The sequence below is a fragment of the Enoplosus armatus genome, chromosome 7 (assembly GCF_043641665.1).
Source record: "Enoplosus armatus isolate fEnoArm2 chromosome 7, fEnoArm2.hap1, whole genome shotgun sequence".
Lineage (NCBI taxonomy): Eukaryota > Metazoa > Chordata > Actinopteri > Centrarchiformes > Enoplosidae > Enoplosus > Enoplosus armatus.
This window is the reverse complement of record NC_092186.1, coordinates 26,111,406-26,130,926: the sequence shown is the minus strand read 5'-3', so window position 1 is coordinate 26,130,926 and position 19,521 is coordinate 26,111,406. Positions and strand designations below refer to the sequence as shown.

Below are 19,521 nucleotides of genomic sequence, written 5' to 3'. Positions count from 1 at the left end.
GGAAGTGTCGTAAGTGTCCTTGAGCAAGACACTGAACCCTAAGTTGCTCCCGATGGAGGCCAGCACCTTGCATGGCAGCTCGGTTGCCATCTGTGTGTGAATGTGTGAGTGAATGGATGAATGAGACCTGATCTGTAAAGCGCGATATAAGTGACCAAAGGATTGATTTTCCTGGAATACTGGACGGCAACTAAGTACGTGCTCTGTCAGATCACTGATTGCCAAAGTAAATTGCTGAAGATTTTTTGACAGGACCAACCACATTCATCATGTTTTGACATAAGAAAAAGTCTCCCTTTGGGAAAAAATACTTAAAAATGAATCAGAAAATGCATCCACTCCTTGTCAAAACCAGTTAATAGTTTCTACTTTGAAAAGTTGGCTTTAAATGCTAATATAATAATCTAATAATAATATAATCTGCGTCCGACTTTGACAAATGAAATCTACAAAAGGTAACATGTACATAAACCCAAACAGGAATTTGCTGTGGAAGAACTGAAAGTTTGAAGTAAGTGTTTCTTTAACCGAGTCAACCCCTGCAGCAGCTTTGGCGGCTTGTTTATTTTCATGTGTCATAAATATCACCTAATGAACCGCATAATTTGGCAAAACAAAACACCTGCTAATCAGTGAATGTTGGAAGGTCTACAAAACAACTGAAAGAAATCAGCTACTAATGATGCATCTTGCCTTTCTGTCTCCATACTGTTAAGAGTGTCTGATGGTGTGTTCTGATCTATTTATCCTGCTTGAATGTCGTGCTATAAAAGGCTGTTGGTTCAGTCCGTATAAATCAAATGGTAAATGGCTTTTATCCAGAGCGCTTTAGAATTTTGCCTCTCATTCACCCATTCACACACGCACACACACACACACACACACACACATACACTCACACACCAATGGCAGCGAGCTACCGTGCAAGGTGGCGGGCCTGACCATCGGGAGAAATTTGGGGTTCAGTGTCTTGCCCAAGGACATGTGGACAGGAGCAGCTGGGGATCGAATCGGCAACCTTGTGATCAGTGGGCGACCCGCTCTACCCTGAGCTCCCTCCGGATGTCTGAGCTCCTCACCCTGTCTTGAAGTCTGAGCCCAGGCACCCTGCGGAGGAAACTCATTTCGGCCATTTGTATCCGCGATCTTATCTCATTCTGGTCACTGCCAAAAGTTCGTGACCATAGGTGAGGGTTGGAACGTAGATTGAGAGGTAAATCAAAAGTTTTGCCTTCCAGCTCGGCTCCCCCGCTTGACTGCTGACGCCGCACCAATCCGCCATTCAATCTCACGCTCCGTTTTACCCTCACTCGTGAACAAGACCCTGAGATTTGCTTGAGGCAGGAACTCCCTCCCAACTCAGAGGGAGCGATCCACCTTTTTCCTTTTTCTCTCTGTAAATTGAGATATTTTCTGAAATCTGAAACCACTTTTCATAGGTTATACTTAAGTGGCCTTCTGTCACTGCCAGTGCAGACTACAAGCCCCCAAGAGTGCGGCCAGCAACAAAAACGCTAAATGAAAGTGGGTAAATCAAAGCAGAAAACAGCAGCTACAGTCACTCACAACTGGAGATCTTCTTTTAACCTGATGATATTGTGGTAGCCCCAGTGCTGTTTGCCTTCTGGGTCCTGTGTACTATGTGTGTGTGTGTGTGTGTGTGTGTTTGTGTGTCTTGCTGGTCCTTGGCTGGGTGGAGCTGAGCTGTCATTGTGCTAACACCTGGCCAGTTCCTCAGGTACATCAGCCCGCTCGCCCAGCCGCCAGTGTGTCGGTCCCTTTCGCCCCTCACACGATCCACTGCATTCATACATCACTGATTCTGACTTTCACATCTAATTACAGTTATTCTCGTCACTTACTTTAATAAATTCAATAAATAAAAGTTTGGCATGCGTCTCCCTCTTTTGTTGCAGCCTGCTAGCCGATCACAACAAAGTAATCTCTGCCTGTCAACAAAGAGGGTCAACAAAATCAACAGGATTCTTCTTCTGGGAACCACGAATGTCTGTGCAAGATTTCATGGCAATCCATTGGATAGTAAGACCAACATTGCCATTCCTAAAACAAGCATGGCTAAAATGTTGTATGAAAGTGATGAACTGTGTAAAAACATGGTTATTCCATTCAAATGAAGCAAACGAATACGGTTGCTTTTTGAAATTAGATAAAGAACTGTTAATGAGGGTTAGGGGTTAGTGTGACAAAGTGGAGCTTACAGGATAAGGACATTTCTTTTCAAGCTGCAGGATGACTCCATCTCTGTTGGAGTATCCCTTACCTGCATCACCTGCTGTCGGCTGTAGCAGAGGAACCGGGTGAGCAAAGACACCAGCAAAATAAATGGGTCAAGGATCCCCTGGACATTTTACCGGTCTTTCCTCCTGAGGGAAATCCCTCTGTGTTATTTTAACAGGTTACAATCTGGACTCTGAGCACACTTCATTAACGCTGCCGTCTGCAAGGCCCTGGTGGGTTTGAGGGTTGCGTGTCTCCGGTGCTCAAGAGAGTAAGTGGATAAGTGAACCGGCCTGAGGTTTTCTCACGCACTGGGACAACAGCAGAGCAGAAGAGGACAAAAATAGATCTACGCAAATACACGGGCCCATTCATACTGCTGCATCTTCGGACTCATTTTATTCAGAGTGCTAAAAACACAAGCAGGTGAAGGGCTTTCACGGTGTGGGGACTTCTTCGGCCTTTAATAATGCAGAGGCAGAAATGGGATCTTTCCTCTGTCATACCACTTTGAGATCAGAGAGCTTTCTATAACATATGGCTGCTTGACTCAGAATACTTGATTTAGGCCAGTTATTAGGCATACAGTAGCTGAATTAGGTGGTTCGCCAGAGCACCAGGGCAGACTTTACCATTAGGCAAGGTAGGCAACTGCCGATAGAAGGGCCCCTAACAGCTATAGATTTATCACGATGTTTAGATATAAAACCATGTTAATATTATAACTCATACGTGCCCTGCAATAACTTGGAGCACTTCTTTTGTCATTGTGAGGGGGAAAGGTTGCAAAGTACAGCCATGTTTAAAAGCAGCATAACCGCCTTTCTTTTTCCCGTACAGTGACGGAAATGGTTAATGTGGCATCTCCCGTAGGCTAGTAGCCTAGCATGCCACTGTAGGCATTGCTGAATGTTGAGACAGGCTTGTGCAGCTTATGTCTGCTCTCAAGATAGCAACCTTTAGTAAATTATATTAAGCTACATGTCAAGCCTCGAATGCTGCCACATTAAAGCATACGTATTTAATTGAGATTTGAAATTGAAAAATACGCACGTGATTAATTCCTTTGTCTTTTACAAGACATTTTATGTTGACATTTATTATATTTATACAAGATGTCGCCTAACAATTTTTCTTTCGGTTGTGGGAACACAGGGGAAAAACATGCAAACTCCACACAGAGTGACCCCAGGGAGCCTGGCGAGGTTGGAACCCTTTCTTGCTATGAGGTACAACAGTGGTATGAACCGTGGTAACCACTGAGCCACACAAGGCGTATGTGACACACTGGTGATCGCATACAGACAGGTCACAGTAGTACTATGACTATCTAGTCCAATGGCAGACTTATCCCAACAGCCTAGTCAGACTAGATCTTCTATGAATTCTAAGCTGCCACTCACAGCTGCAGTGGGTATTCATCACACAAGGAAAGTCCTTTTCTATAGGGGTCAGGCTCACTATAGTCAGGATCCTGTGTAGGACTCTAGGTCAACTGAGAACCTGTAGTTTTTACTGTGCTAACGGGTAGAAAATACAAAGGATTGGACGTCACAGCTGAATTATACTGGACTATAATAGAGAACTGTGGTCACACATGGGATAGACAACAATGGCAAGTCTGTAGTCAAAGTAAAAGTATAACTGCTTCAGGGGAAACGTAAGTAAGTCACCTAGTAAAGAAAATACAATCAACCAGCAAAAGGATTAGAACAGACAGTCAGTCTGCCTCAATTCAACATGTAACTGGAACACAAAACTAAACATGGAACTATCAATAAAGACAGACTCTATTCATAAACACATTTTGTGTTCAAACTGAGTACAAAGAACATTTCTGTCTGTCTTATTTATGCCACTTTGCCTGCTGGACTAATATTTTTTTTTTAGTCCGGACCAACTGCCTGTGCATGTAAAGGGGGGGGCCTGCAGGGTTTTATAGTGGAGACGCCCTGCCTTGCCTGAAATAAAAAGCTAACTTCAGAAGAACTTATTATATTTTTTATGAAATATTACACCTATTATGCATCAGGAAAAGGAGCAACCTTAGGTCCCAGAATGTTTCTCTATCACTATCCTCTATAGTCCTCAATTTTCTCCCGTCTCTGTGTGTTCATGCATCTTTGCCTCCTGCTTACAGCAAAACCTGCATCCACTTTGGCCTTGTATTGTACCTGCATTCCTCCCCTGGGGTGTGTCGGCCATTACTGAACTATACAGTGATTTGTTGTATGAAGCCAGTTTTTGCGACAGTCCTTGTGAGATCTTATGCGATACCAAGTCAACAGCGGTTTTGAAAAGGAAATATTCCTGCAATGCACATACCATGCCAGTTCACGACGTACACCTCGCTAAAACTAATGCAGTCTGATATAACATAAATCCTACCTTCATGACGGTTCTAATGTTCAGTTTGCGTTGAAACTGTTTTAAAGAGGTGTCGATTCAGTTGTGCGGGTTGTTTTGGTGGGTGTAGTTTGTGGCGCTGTTGAGCTGTATAGCGTTATACATAGAGGCGTTTCTGTTATTTGCCAAAAATGATTATCATTGTTGTTATTTAAACTACCCTCACTGATCATAACTGGGGTGGACAAAACTATAAAAACACATTTCAGTGTCAATGTATCTTGTACATTTAGTGCTTTCACATCTTATTAGTGTTTAAAACTTTTTAGACCTTTAAACATTTTATGCGGTTTCTTGAGTACCTACCATCAAATTGTAAAAACAACCTAAATAGCTGCATTTATTGTAATTACAGATATAACTTAATTAATTAATTAATTAATTAATTAATAATAATATGAATTATTAAAATGATTAAAACAAGTAATCCCTCAGTGGGGAAATTTGCATTGTTCCAGCAGCATACAGGATAGTGCAATAGAGACATAAGTAGAGAATCAAGATATAATAAATAAAAACAATAAAGACTGTTGTAAAAAACAAAAAAACAACAACTGTAATTTACAAATTTACAGATTTACAAATTTTCAACCCCTTCAAATGTGTAGAAACGCACACGGTGAGTATTCTTACTTTGGATAAATGGCAGTCATCTTGGCAGCTGCGAAACCAGGCTTACAGGCTCCCTCGCTGAGATTGCCGTACTTGTACATCAGCTCCAAAGGCCTGGAGACGCGGAGGAGTGACGTCGAGCAATGATTAAGATATTCATACAGTAATTATTACACAAATACTCCTCATGCCGCCACTGATACTGGGCCTGCAAACGAGCCCTTTGAGCGGGAAGTGAAACTAGTAAAATGTATACTCACAGACTACCATCCAGCTTCAGAAGGAACCCTTGATTGTCATACACTAGACAAAGGAGAAGAAGAAGGGAAATGTCATTGAAATAAATGATATGCCTTAACCTTTAGAATATCAGTAATTTATCAGGTTTTTTTTTTTTATGACATTGAAGTCATTTAATTACAAAGAAGGTTAGAGCTTTCTGCACTGGCACATTAAGTCATTCTGTTCATACTGGAAGATTCTACATGCCTATGTTCAGTGCTAATGCAAGCAGGTAGTGTGCCGTGAGTCTTTCGAGTCTTGGAACAAATTAAGTACACCAGCAGAAATGCGGAGACATTTTATCTTATGGGACATCTGAAATATGCAAAAGCCCAACATAAAAGATACATATTATGGCGCCATTTTGTCTGGGAATAGAATAAATCAGCGTTATCTGAACAGCACCATGATAATGACGGCCAATGGATCATCCATGGGTGAGGGGTAGATCTGTTGATCTGGTTCAATGTGGATCATGCAAATAATGCACAAAAATTGTTTTAGGTACACAAAGCGTTTTGAGGCAGAATATCAAGTTTTATCCCTATCAGAGCGAGAGTAAATCAGCACGCCATTCCTTCTGTCATGTGAGATTTGTGTTTTTTAAGGCTTAATAAGGGTTAACGGTGAGATGGGGAAATGCAATTCAGGAAATTCAGTTCCAGTGATATGTCCATTTGAAAACACTATTCAGTGGTTCATAATACATGCAAAGACGCAAACCCCCCCGGCAGCTTTAAACTTACAGTCGATTTTAGCATGAGGATATAAGGAAAAACTTACCCTACAATGAATGTAATTAGACTGCTACATAAGTAATGTAAGTTAAGGGCACTGCATTTAGCATGTCCTTGTGTGGCAACTTTCTTAAAGAAATCTGACAATGGAAATGTGCGCGCTGCACCCTTAACGTCCATAGCTGCCTCCAGCTTCAGCCAGCTCCAGCTCCGCATGCATCTCACGCCTGCCTCAATCTGCTTCACCCGCAGTCCCCTCGCTCTCCCCTAATTTTCTCATTCAGAAATGGAACCAGATGAGCGTTCAAGACCCAAGCTATAGTAAATATGTATGTGGGTGCTTTTGCTCTTTACAGCTATTACAGCTGCTGTTTGGTCAATTAAAAGACAGGGCTTAGATATGACGTTTAATTCAGCATTACGCTCAAATGATACTTTCCTTGCGCATGTAGTGCAAGGGTCCGTGTGATACCTCAATTTAGTGAATGAGTCCCTGGCTAACGTATCCTGCTGTCTGTGTCAGCATCCAATTTGGATTATATCCAACCCTGTACAAAAGAAATCTACCTGGCATGTGCACTTGCACGTATATCATATTGGCATCTTTGTGGGGGTCCCGAGCCACTGTTTGGGAACCACTGCCTCACAGTATTCAGTTTCACTGACCCTGAACTTAATAAATTCACATATATGCGATGTAATAGATGATTCCTGTATTTTGTGAGTCATTTAATACGTGTTTACATTCATCATAGTAGCCCATGTCTGCATACTATTAAGAAATCTCTGAAACCCATATGCCTAAGATTTTCCGTCTTTGTAAGAGGGTATTTACGGCACCTTTCAAAGCAAATTAAGGAATAGGCATAACCACCATGGCACCACTGTTGGATATAAAATAAAAGCCACACAATCTACGCAAAGTAGTTAGAAGGTACAGAGTACAAGCTGCTACAAGGTCGGTTTGAAAAGGTAAATCGACAGCTGAATTGTCTGGCACGGTCCTCTTTTCCGGCTGCCAAGAGTTTACAGACTCAGGAAAAGCTCAAGTGCGCTAAATAACACGCATTTGCTTGGCTCTACTTGACAAACCATTTTCTAATCAAGACCTTGACACAGGATAGCGCGGCTATTCTCCAGCCTCAACTCCACCAACCCTTTTATGAACTTTGCGCGAAGCCTTCATCCCTAGCGAGCGGCGCACACACATCCATTCCAAAACCATCTACCAAATTGCTTGCAAATGCTGATGTGCCCGAGGTAAAAATGTCATTTTCTCTTCTTAAATAATTGGATGGATTCAAACCCCCCCCTCCAACAAAAACTGAGCACAGTGTGGAATGCTTTGAGTTGGCCTGATTAAAATGTGACTTTGTTGAATTTCCCGAATTAGGACTACACACCTCATAATATTCCAAACAGGTTAAATATTCAACATGTCAACAGCATATCACATACAGCACACTGCTGTGCGGCATCAGCTCCACATAATCAAACCGTGCCCTTTTTTGTATGGTTCAATATGATTAAATGTTCAACATGAACTGTTTCTTTGGTCTGAATGGGCCGACAACCAATGGCCTAACTTGCTCTGCCCTGTTTGTCTTGATTGAAAGACTGAGAAGTGTGAGATCAAATTGGGAGTCATTGGGGAAAAAAGCATGAAATCAAAACAGACTGTTATTGTGAAAATGAGCAGGATTCATCTTTCATAATGACTGTATCCACATGGTTATTTACTTCAAAATGTCTTATTCATTTATTCAACTGTAAGCAATGTAAATGTAGACATTTAAAAAGGAACTTAGTTTCAGTGGGCGTCAGGGAAATATTCCGAGCTCAAATCCAGACCAATACCCAGTATCAATGTTGGCACCTCAAAAGGGCTCAAGTGTTTTGAACACTTGAAACATGAACTAATCAAGAAATGAGCCACTTCACTTTAGATCAGCAATGAGCCCAAGTGCTGAATGTCCAGCGCTTTCCTACTTTGAGGCAGTGAAGAGGAAACTAAACTAAAACTACTGATGAAACATCCAGTCTCTTAGTAAATGGACTGGCTCCCCCATCTGGTAAGATGTTACATGGCTAGCTTCTGCAGACAGACACGCCACAAAAGACTCGCTTTTTCATGACGTGGTTTGTAAGTTTTCATTTCAGCCAATATCCAAGTCTGTCCTCCACATTCCTTTGTTAAAAACATATAAAAAGTGTGGATGTCTAGATGGGCAGACAGTCATGTGTATTGCAGCAATACACAGCTAAAAATGATGAATAAACTCCAAACTAAATTTAGATTTCAGATTCTTATGAAGTTAAAAAAAAAAACCCACTAAATTAATAATGCAGAACTGAAAACTATGAATGGTACGCTGAATGTTAAAGGATAGGTTCACATTTTTTAAAATATATATTTTTTTAAATGAATCCTAATACAAAACTCGTCTGCCCGCGTACATTGAAACAGCGTTTGGTCGCTGTAATTGCTCCTTCAGTCCATGTCGGCCGCGATGAGATCCGCTCTTCATGCAATTCTAATGAAAGTGAACGTCTTTCAGTCCTTGTTCGGTGTGGAAATACCAAAAATAAGTCTGTGTACGATAAATCAACTGGGTGTCTTCTGAAGTTACTGTCTTTTGAAATTCCCTATTTTTCCTGACGTTTCTCCACCGCAGCTCATCAAGGAAACATCGTCAAGGAAACACAAAGAGGGAACTGTAGCCTCAGCTGTACGCTTTACTTTAACTACTTTAACGAAATCGAGCTACAGTAGGAAGGGATCTTGTGACGGCCAATGCAGAGTAATACTTAGAGCAAATAAAAACTCTAGCTGTGCATATGGGCATGTGACTGTCACGTTAACATAGACTTATAAAATGTGAACCTGTCCTAAAAAGGATTAACCTTCTTTTTTTTTAAATTTAGTTTGTGTTGCAAGGATCAACTGTTTTGGAGGAGCTAATGGCTCCAAATGTTCATAACAATCATCTTTAATAATAAAAAAATGAATAATCTTTATTGACCATAAAAGTGGAAATTTGCCTTCCGCTTCACAGGTTGGTTAAAACACATTGTACAAAAGACCTGAGGTCCTATAAACTGCTATCCAACAAAGAATTCTATTGGCAGTTTATTTGACATTACCCGAGTAGCCTATATATACAGTACAGAAAACAGCGTGAATGGTGTTTACGAATGTAGCAAGGTCAGTGCATTTGGCATGGTGTCGCTATAGCGCCTTCCTGAGGGCAGTTTTATGAATTCTTTAAAAGGGGGATGACCAGAATCAGGATCAGAATCAATTAGTCTGGCTTTTTGTTTCACCTGCGTTTTATGTATACATCCCAGTTGTTTCCCAATAATCTGTCTGGTCATGCTTGTAAAAACATCATCCCTGCAGCACTCTATTGGTCTATAGATTTGGCTTTTTGATACATTTTGTTTATAAAGACGTGGCAGAAGATGGTGAAAAATGCCCTTCAATTTGGATTTCCCAGATCCCAAGGTGATCCCAAGGTCTTCAAATGTCTCGACAACATTATGACTCCCTAACAGACCTCATTTTAGTCATATTGATATGTTTGATAAATGAATGTCTTCATACAGGCTGCAGTCTAACCCCTTGGCTAAAAGAATGTAGCTCTTCAGGCCTAAATACACAAGCGGTCAGTGTTTGCAGTGAGCGGTCGCCGCCTCCATTGTTCGTCGTTTTCAATGTAAACACAGTGGCAGTCGTGCCGTTGAGGTGGGCAGCAGTTGATGATGGTACAACCTCTTCAGCTTGCCGGTCAGGCTCACCGCGTGACCATGGCAACCACATGACGAGACTACAGCGGGGTAAACTATGCAGGAGCTGATTTGACTGAGTGTGAGTTCCCTTAATTACACGCCTCTTCATCAGCAGAGAGCAGACGATGGAGAGAAACGTATTGGAGTAACATCAGCTTTAAAGTTTGATTATCCAGTTTGGGACAATAGACAATGTTTATGATGCTAGTTACCTACTATATGAACTGTGCCATATTCCTGACCCGCTTTGTTTAGCTGCGTGATGAGATTATAGTAGGTATAGCAGAGTTTTGCCCTGCTGCTGCAAAATGCAGATCACCAATGTTGCCAGGCAGCAACCGCTTGCTCGTCTGAAAGCACCTTAAGTGATGTAATTAACCATGCGTGGCCAGTCTAACTCGGAGAGACAAAACAACTACAAGTGATTGTAGGAATGCAACTGGGGGCCAGTGCAGATGAGAAAGAGCTGGCACTCGACACAATACAGGACAAAACGAAGGAAAACGCAAATACTGTCTGCAAATAGCGGAGTAGTACCACTCTACTGGAAGCGCTCAGCATGGTGTGTGTGTGTGTGTGTGTATGGCTCAGGACAGGGAGGTGTGGTTAGCAGCAAACTGGGAATATAACAGCAACTGTTCAGTGTGAGCTTAAGTTTGTCAGAAAATAAATACTACAGCTTTTCAAGAACCAAGCGAGAGTTCAGACTTTTTTGTTTACCAGCAGCTAGCCTCACATAGCCACACCTGTCTCCACACTAGAGACCCTAAGTTGAGCCAGAATAGTTCACACTATTTAGTGTCTAAATAGTGTGAACTTGTTTCGGTGGAACGTCTGGAGACTAAATTATCCCAACAACCTACATCGTGTGAGCCAGACTAACCAGCAGGTGATGGAGGGTTAGCGAGGTGCTACAGAGTCCCCCTGTGGTCCTCTCAGAGGAGTGGTCTGTGTCAGTGACTGACATAAGAGAATGAAGGTTGTACGGTACGTCACAATATGCGCACTCATCAGAAGAAAACTCACATGATCTGTGGCTCCAGCCCCGTAAGCTGATCTTCCCTGATGAGTAGTAGAGGAATCCCAGGGCCAGCATGGAGCACAGGCCCAGGAGGAGGTTGCGACTGGGTTTCATTCTCATCTCCAGCTAGCATACATGGCAAATCCCACACTGGAGCCTGTTTAGAGCAGGACAAATAAACTGGTTAGCAGCGTGTTGTTACTTAATTACAATCCCCCACAGAGGCCCAATGTCTGAGGCTCGGCATCAGTCTGGACAAGTATCAAATTCATCTACGGTGTTTTCCTGAGGAAGACTTCATTTGTAGCGATCCACTCGGGGGGGTGGGGTGGGGTGGGGCCTGTTGCTGTGTCCACGTCCACATTATAAGCTACAACTGGAGGTCTTCGCGGGTCCACTCAGTTCCTGACCTGGTCAATTCATGCATACCAATGCATATATTCAAGCAATTTCAGCTCTGAATGTAATCAATTTTGCTACACTTGTTTTGAAACTGATAGCATCATCATACCCAGACATTCGGGGAAATTCCCAGCTGATACTAAGGCAGAGGTCTGTCCTTCCTTTAATTCAGACGTGTTAAAAGGACCCGATCAGAACGGGAGCCAGAGCCTTCAGTTATCAAGCTCCTCTCCTGTAGAACCGGCTCCCAGTTTGGATCCGGGAGGCAGACGCGCTCTCTACTTTTAAGAGTAGGCTTAAAACTTTGCTTTTTGATAACGCTTATAGTTAAGGGCTGGCTCATGACTGCCTGGACCAGCCCCTAGTTATGCAGCTATAGGCCTTAGACTGCTGGGGGACTTCCCATGATGCGCTGAGCTTTCCTCCTTTCCATCTTTACACATTCATGTCCCACCAATGCATGTTACTAACTTTCTATCTTCCCCGGAGTTTCTTTGTGCTTTCTCGTCTCACCTGGCTGCTGCCGCCATGGGCCAGCTATTACTAAAGCTGTTATTGCTATTATTAGTCATATTTCCATTATTAATATAGTTGCTATTGCTATTACTTGCGGCTATGCATAGTCCTAGAGCTGCTATACTTGGTGGCAGTTCGGGTAGTATTGTGAGTAAATTGTATAGTGAGTAACACTGATCAAGACGAGCAGCTTCTCAACTGAGTTTGCAGAAAACAAAAGGCCATTATCAGGTCAGTCCCACTAAATGGCCGTCTGCAGGGTTTCTTTCTGTTGAGTCAGACTCTGGTGATCTCGGAACAGCTTGAGACAAGTAACATATTTCATTTTGGCATGTGAAACCACACTGACTTCTTCTGTAAGGTACTGCATGGGAAATGACTAACGCCACGCTGTGCAGAGCTATAACCCTGAGATTTATTCCTTTACATGTTAATAATGCAGGATGTGTTTTTCTATTATGACATTGCACTCTTGTCTTGAAATGTTAAGGTTTCATGTTTGTTTTCCACAACAACTCAATCTTTTTTTTTTTTTGGTATGACATACAACTGAATTTGACAGATTTTCCGCTACCAAACTGTGAGCCTCAATATCTCACTAATCTCTCTAATTACATAGAGACCTTAAAGGATCTTATTTGTTCTGATCTCAGTGGCAGGGAATCTAAAAAAAAAAGGCCTTATAAGTTGACAAAATAAAAATGCTACACTCAAAAGTCCACTCATGGAGCTTTCCAAAGCCTTCTCAGTCTTCCTCACAGTTTGCACAGCTTTCAGTTGATGACAGCTGAGCAACATCTATGTGCGGAGGAAGACTGTGAGATTCAGTTCAAGTCAATTTTATTTATATAGTGCCAAATCACAACAAAAGTCATCTCACAACACTTTACAAATAGAGCAGGTCTAGACTGTACTCTGTATAACATTATTACAAAGACCCAACAGTTCCCACCAGAGATTGCTGTTGAAAGCTGGAAAAGCTGGCTAGTAGGTGGACACTGACTTAAGACTTTTTCAAAATATGCCGCCTTTCTTGTTAGCAGAGGGCCCATTTAGAAAGTATCGTCGATGTGTCACTCAACCAAGCTACACTGACATCACGAAAAAGGTCAACAAAGTGGTTCCTATTTTTTTCTGGTCTCCTGTATTCCACCAAAATGTATGTTGGGAATAAATGAGCTTAACCAGTGGTTTTATATACACATATATATATAAATTATAATATAATATACATGCATTTGATTCATTTCTGTGAAGAAGACAACTAAATTTAAGGGTTATTTAAGTTTATCTCTTTATTTATTTATTATAAAGCCAGAAAATCATAATGTGGACATAGAGATGTGTTATATATATATATTTAAAAAGAAGTAGGCTACTTTTTCACCTTTTTTGAAATCGTATGTGGGTGGTGGGGTGGAGGTCAGTGTATAGCCAATGGTAGAACAGGGGTCCCTTAAGAAAAAGGTTGGGAACCACTGAGCTAGGCGAGCCAAGTGTTAAATCAGAGAAGACATTGAATAAAACTGGTGTTGCCCTGACACGGCCGGCCGGAGGTCAGGCCAGGTTAATGAATGTCGCTCTCTCGAGTTTCAGCCTTTACCCAGGAATAACACTTGAACCCGTCCATGTTGAGCAAGTTACAATAGCGTTTTCATTTGTGCTTGGGAGCCAGTTTGGTCACATATAATATTGATAAATGAAAAGTTAGAACGAAGCCGTGAGTCAGTAGATAGTTCATTTCATTTACACTGAACTTTAAGTGGAGTATTGTTGGCGTTATGTCACGGGGTTTCTGTACTGGAGCAGATACGGCAGTGAATGCATCGTTAGAGAAACAGTGACACGTAAGGACGGTGACGCCAAAATGAAGAGCGGTGATGTTACTGCAGCTAGCAGATAGCTTATTAACTGTGTCAGGCTGTCAGCGCCACAGTAGCCATAGCTTTTTAGCTACAATAGCTACCTCAATAACCGCCGCTAGTCCTCGGGCTGGTGGTGGCAGATGTAAAACGCGCTGCCCGTCAACAAACAGCATGGGTATGACAACAGGAATATCAGGGGAACTGGCTAAATGTAAAAACGTTATAAGAAGTACATAATAAGCAACGACTAGCTGGCTACGCTAGCAAGCAACAGACAGTAATAGACTCTTACCGGACGGATACCGTTAATTTTCAAGTTGACCTCAAATCCGTCGGCTCTTCCTGCCGCCGCGTTGGCCACCAAGCTGCTGATGTAGCTTACATGGGTCAACATTAGCGTTATGTGAAAACACCCCTATAGTATATAAGTAGCTGTGCAGCTCACTTGAGGGGCAGACTTGGTGTCCCCCCTCCTCTCCGCACAGGCTTCAGGCAGGCTGCTCCAGTGGCGGTAGCCGACACGTCCCGCTCTGTACGAAGAGAACGTCACGCCAAACTCCATTTAAAAAGCTGGTATTTAATGACGCCTAGCCCATGGGGGAATGCACAGGAAATATGTTTTTTTTTATGTTGAATCGCAAAAGGGAAAAAAACGACATACATGTGATTTGCCAAGCACCGGCACTTTTCAATTAAATCTAAACCTTTTGAATAGTTTCACTCATTTCGCATCCAACAAATACAGGTGTATTTTACCGAGGAGGACGGAGGAACAGGGCGGGGGGGTCGGTGTCCTGCTTGCCTCCTTCGCAGGAGCGCGCACTAAACTATTGCTATTTTTAATTACTTCTAAGGCGAAAACAACTATAATCTTTTTTTTTTTTTTACCTGCCATGAAAATGTTGCTGTTTGACTCCGTCCACGTTGAGCAACTCCACCAGCCTTTTACATTTTGGGTCCACCTGACAACCTAACAAACGTAAACAAAAGCACATGTTGGAAGCAAAGGAAGTTACATCCACAAAGATCTTCATTGAGTACTACCTACTGGACAAAAATATTATAGGATGTGAAGCCAAGGAAGTAAGTGAGACTGCCATTATGCATGATTCACTGACATGTCTGTGGTGGATGCCAACGGCCATCGCCTACACAAGCCTGCACAAACCCAGCAAACACTATCTGTCTCAGGGGAACGGGAATGTTTGCCCCCCCCCCCCGATACAGCTCTGTGTGTTATGATATTATGACAGCATTAGGCAACAACACTGTGGTGCATGAAATGTGTACCATGGGCCAGTTTGATCGGATCTGTCTTTTGTTCACTTCGGATGATGTTCAAACTTTGGCTAAAACAGCGCCAGCATTCTTTTTGTGACACTGATTGATTGTTAGTTCGGATCCACTTCTCCCTTGGGTTTTGGGAACATCTGCATTCACAGACTCGAAGGCCTCTCTCACATCACCGGCACCAGCTTTGGGCTTGCCAGACTATGATCTTCCTTCTTTGTATGTGCCAGAGACAAATGGCTTAATCTCGGTTCGGAAACATGGCTCTCATCGCCGCCTGATGGCTTTCTGTTTGGTTTGCGAGCTGCTGCTGCTGCTGCGACTATCCTAATTTTTTAAATCAGCCCTCGTGGAAGTCTTTGCTCCACATGCCGTATTGCACATTCCGAGCACACGGCTGCTCCAAATCAGGCCACAATGCAACCATTCTATCCAACTCGAAAGGTTTCTGTTCACAGAGCCCAGCCTTCACATCCGGCTACATGGCTCAACATTCATTGACTTTGATGATAATTACACATTATTGTGATGCATCACCTAGGCCAGATTTGGGGGGGGGGGGGGAAACCCTATTTCAAAATTCTGTTTTGATTTTCTTTGGCGATGATTCAGCAATGAGACCCTCAGACACCCAACATCCTTCAGGTTATGTTGTCACTACAGAAACTTTTTATGAAGCTCAGCACAAGTTCTTTATGCCTCATTCCCTTATTCTCTCTTTCTCTCGCTCTATTTTGACCTTCTCTTAACTTTTGAATGCACATGTCCAACTGTTCAATGTTTCAGTAATGGGCAGGTGTGTCTAGTCAATACAGAACTGCCCTACACCTTGTGAATGGTACTGTGACAAGCCGATACTACCTGAATAACATCATTAATCCAGCCATTGTGCCTCTGCATGAGCAACACAGGCCTGATTTCATCTTCATGGACGAAAATGCCCCTGCTCATCGAGGTCGCATCATCAGGGAACGGCTGCTGGAGGCTGGGGTACCTCAAATGGAGCGGCCTGCACTGTCTCCAGACCTGAATCCCATAGAAAACCTATGGGATTAGCTGAGTCGCCGTGTAGAGGGTCGTAACCCGAACCCCAGAACCTCAATGACCTGAGGGCAGCCCTTCAAGAAGAGTGGAATGCCATACCTCAGCAGACAATAAGTCGACTTGTGAACAGCATGAGACGTCGTTGTCAAGCTGTAATTGATGCTCAAGGACACATGACAAGTTATTGAGACATTGACATTTTTTGTTGTGGCATACCAACCACTGTTGCATGCTTCTATTTAAATGCCCTACTTTCATGATATAATATCACTGTAGCATGAACTTTTTACATTGTCCATAAATTTCACCTGAAAGTCGAATATCCCTAACCTTTTGTGAGTAGTGTATATATATATCTTAATATATGTATCTTTTCCAACCAGATTTGGCTGTCAAAACTTGAATCTGTTCTCCTCTCTGCTTGCTGGCACTTGGGGCGGGGGGGGGGGGGGGGGGGGGGGGGGGGGGCGCCCTAACTATCTCACAGCTCGCTAAATCCCTTTCAAATACGATGGTGCCACCATGAGGTTCTAATCGGCAACAAAGACTTTTCACATTCTCTTTTTTTTTTTTGCATGTGTCAACAAATGATATATATATATACATATATATATATATATAAATAAATATACATACATAAAATGCCCCAAAAAAATTAAATAAAAAAAAAACGCATTTTAATGTAAAAAAAAAAGACCTTTATCAAAGACTCATCATGCAAGAAAGACTCTTTACAAACGTGTAACTGTACACTTGATGGCTTATTAGAAACACGTAAGCATTTATTAAAGACTTGACTATTAGTGACACACTAGCAAGATAAATTTGTCATAGCCTGGCAGTCCCTTATTAATGGCTTAGTGACTTATTAGGCTTGTTACTACTACTTATTAGAACTTCTATATATTCTAAATATATATATATATATATATATATAAATATATATATATATATATAAAGAAGTGAGTAAATGTGGAATGAAGACAGACTAATAGCGCTGAAGCAAATTTCTTTACTGAAACAAAATGAATTTTTACAAAATGCTTGAATGATAAATCTGGAAGTTCGGTTCTTTCAGGAGACAACAAGAACGGACAGTTCGTCTCCTGGGTAACATCTTAAAATAAGACTACATGACATTTACACTTCACAGGTGTCTGTGAAAATACACATAGAACATGTTTTACAAAAAACAAACGCAATAAAATAGAATAGAAAATCCCCCCCCTCCCCCATGTACAACTCTGTTGATACTTTATGAATAAAATAAATTCAATTCTCCACTGGACTGATGAAAGCGGGGTCTTTGAATTGGCAACGACTAACTAGAAAACTAGCGTTCCTCTGTCTGCCGTCTCACACCACAACAAGAACATGTCGACGACATCTGAAGGCCGCCTTGTCCCAGTGGCGGTTAGGGTGCAACGTGATCAATGAGCTTGGCCAGGAGGGAAGGGGCGACACAATCTGTATAACATTTTATAAATGTACAATTAACATTCTAAAAACAGGATTTTTTTTTTTTTGGGGGGGGGGGGGACAAATTAGCAATGGCAGCACGCAACTATTCAAATGTCCTCGCAAACCGGACTTCAATAAAAGTGCAATGCACAACTTTCAGTAGAAGAGTGAAGGGAGAAAAAAACTGGGTAGACAAAGCGCATTAAAAATCTGAATGGGCTCTTTAAAATTCATTTATATACACTGTAGAAAAAATAGAACATACCATCATCAACCTTGAACCTCCACAGCATTACTGCAGACGCATGTCTGCAATGCAGAGGTTACTTTCTCAAAGCACCTTAATAAATAGGCTGGTAAAACAAGTCAACATGTAAAAGCTATATTCAGTTGTACTACATTAAGTGTAAAAGGAATGCAGTTCGTAGGTACAGTTGAAGAGGAGGCATAATCAGTGGTTTAAAATGGCATTGCTCCCACTTAAAGAAAGCACTTCATCCTTTACGTTATTATTTTTGTATCCATTTGTTACAACCACAAAGTCCGGAATTCTTTTGGGAAATGGTTTCTTCTTCTGAAACACTGCTCAGTAACGACCTCTAAAACTTGTAAATGGCTCGTGGTCAAGTTTGCCGTATTCCGCTTGTGTGCTAACAATATGTCCAACATGCGCATCGTCAAACCAAAATGTAAACGTCTGCTCCAATACATATCTTGGTCACACTTTTTTTTTTTTTTTTAATATCAAATGTATGTATAACAGGATTATCTCATTGATTTGGTATAGGTACAGAAACTCAGGTATTGCACCTGCCCTGGTATAAAAGTAGTTATTTTTGTGTTTGTGTGCTGTTAAAAAGAATCTACCTGTAACTTCATGGTTGCAAGAAATGGCCGCCACGTTTGTTTTTCACGAAGGGATTGCAAGTACAACCAGAGGCAAGTAGCTAACTGATACAAAACGTCTGGGGTGAAGTGTTCCTTTAATTAAAAAGGATAACACCAGTGCAATTTTGATTTCTGATTCACGCCGGTAATAGAGTCTAGCCATGTCGACGGACTCCAAAGACTGTAGCTTTATCAAGCCCATGTTTCACATCGTGTGGTGTTAAACAGTTTGTAAAAGCCAATGAGACTTTCAGCAAGTAAATGGAGCCGATGACGAACGCTGATGGGTCAAGCCTAAAGCTCCGCTACCTGCACCTTTCGTGTTGGATATGGGACTGTTTTCATGCCGCTAAAGATAGGGATTTGTGTTGATGTGGTTATTTTCAAATGATCATTTATTTAGGAATGTCAATCTATGTCCATGTGTTGCAAGGAGACACGCAACGCCCAGCGGGAAGAGCTAAAGAGACGGGGCGCAGCCGAGTTAGCCTGGCGAGCTAATGGTAATCAATGAAATCTAGCAAAAAATATAGCTCTGTGTCTCCGGGTCAGGTTTGGATCTCAAATTGGACACCACCACAAGGCCTAATTACCAACCGGGTAACCCAGTGTGTCGTTAGGGTCCTGCAATATCCTGTAATGTTGTGGCCTTGTCTTGTAGGGTGACCCTATGTCAATATCAGGCCTTCTTTAGTATTGGTTTCTCTATACATGGTGCATATTCCCAAATAAAACCAGCATAGCATTAACTCTAGCCTAGCCTCCTCAGAATATGGAGTCTGGCAGGTATCGGTAGGCTAACATGTTTGTCTATCAAGAGAAAATGAATCAACATGAATTGCTTCAGTCAGAAAAATGCCAAGTATTTACTAGTTCCACCTTCACCAATGTGCTTCTTTTATCTGTTTTTATTATCATTCTATATTTGTATAGACACAACGATTAGTCGATAGTAGGAGAAAATAACTGG

General features: G+C 41.9%; 1 protein-coding gene across 2 annotated transcripts in view; it reads right to left on the bottom strand.

Moving 5' to 3' along the window:
* Positions 1-11,205, bottom strand: part of st3gal3a (ST3 beta-galactoside alpha-2,3-sialyltransferase 3a) — a 32,902-nt gene extending 21,697 nt beyond the window's left edge. The window contains exons 1-3 of one of the 2 annotated variants that reach the window (XM_070908602.1): positions 10,980-11,205; positions 5,517-5,559; positions 5,278-5,370 (exon numbers count right to left, since the gene is read on the bottom strand). In XM_070908602.1, coding sequence (XP_070764703.1) covers positions 5,278-5,370; positions 5,517-5,559; positions 10,980-11,205 — 362 coding nt within the window. The remainder of the gene's footprint in view (positions 1-5,277; positions 5,371-5,516; positions 5,560-10,979) is intronic. The other variant, XM_070908603.1, reaches the window with a different exon arrangement.
* Between the last annotated feature and the right edge of the window lie 8,316 nt (positions 11,206-19,521).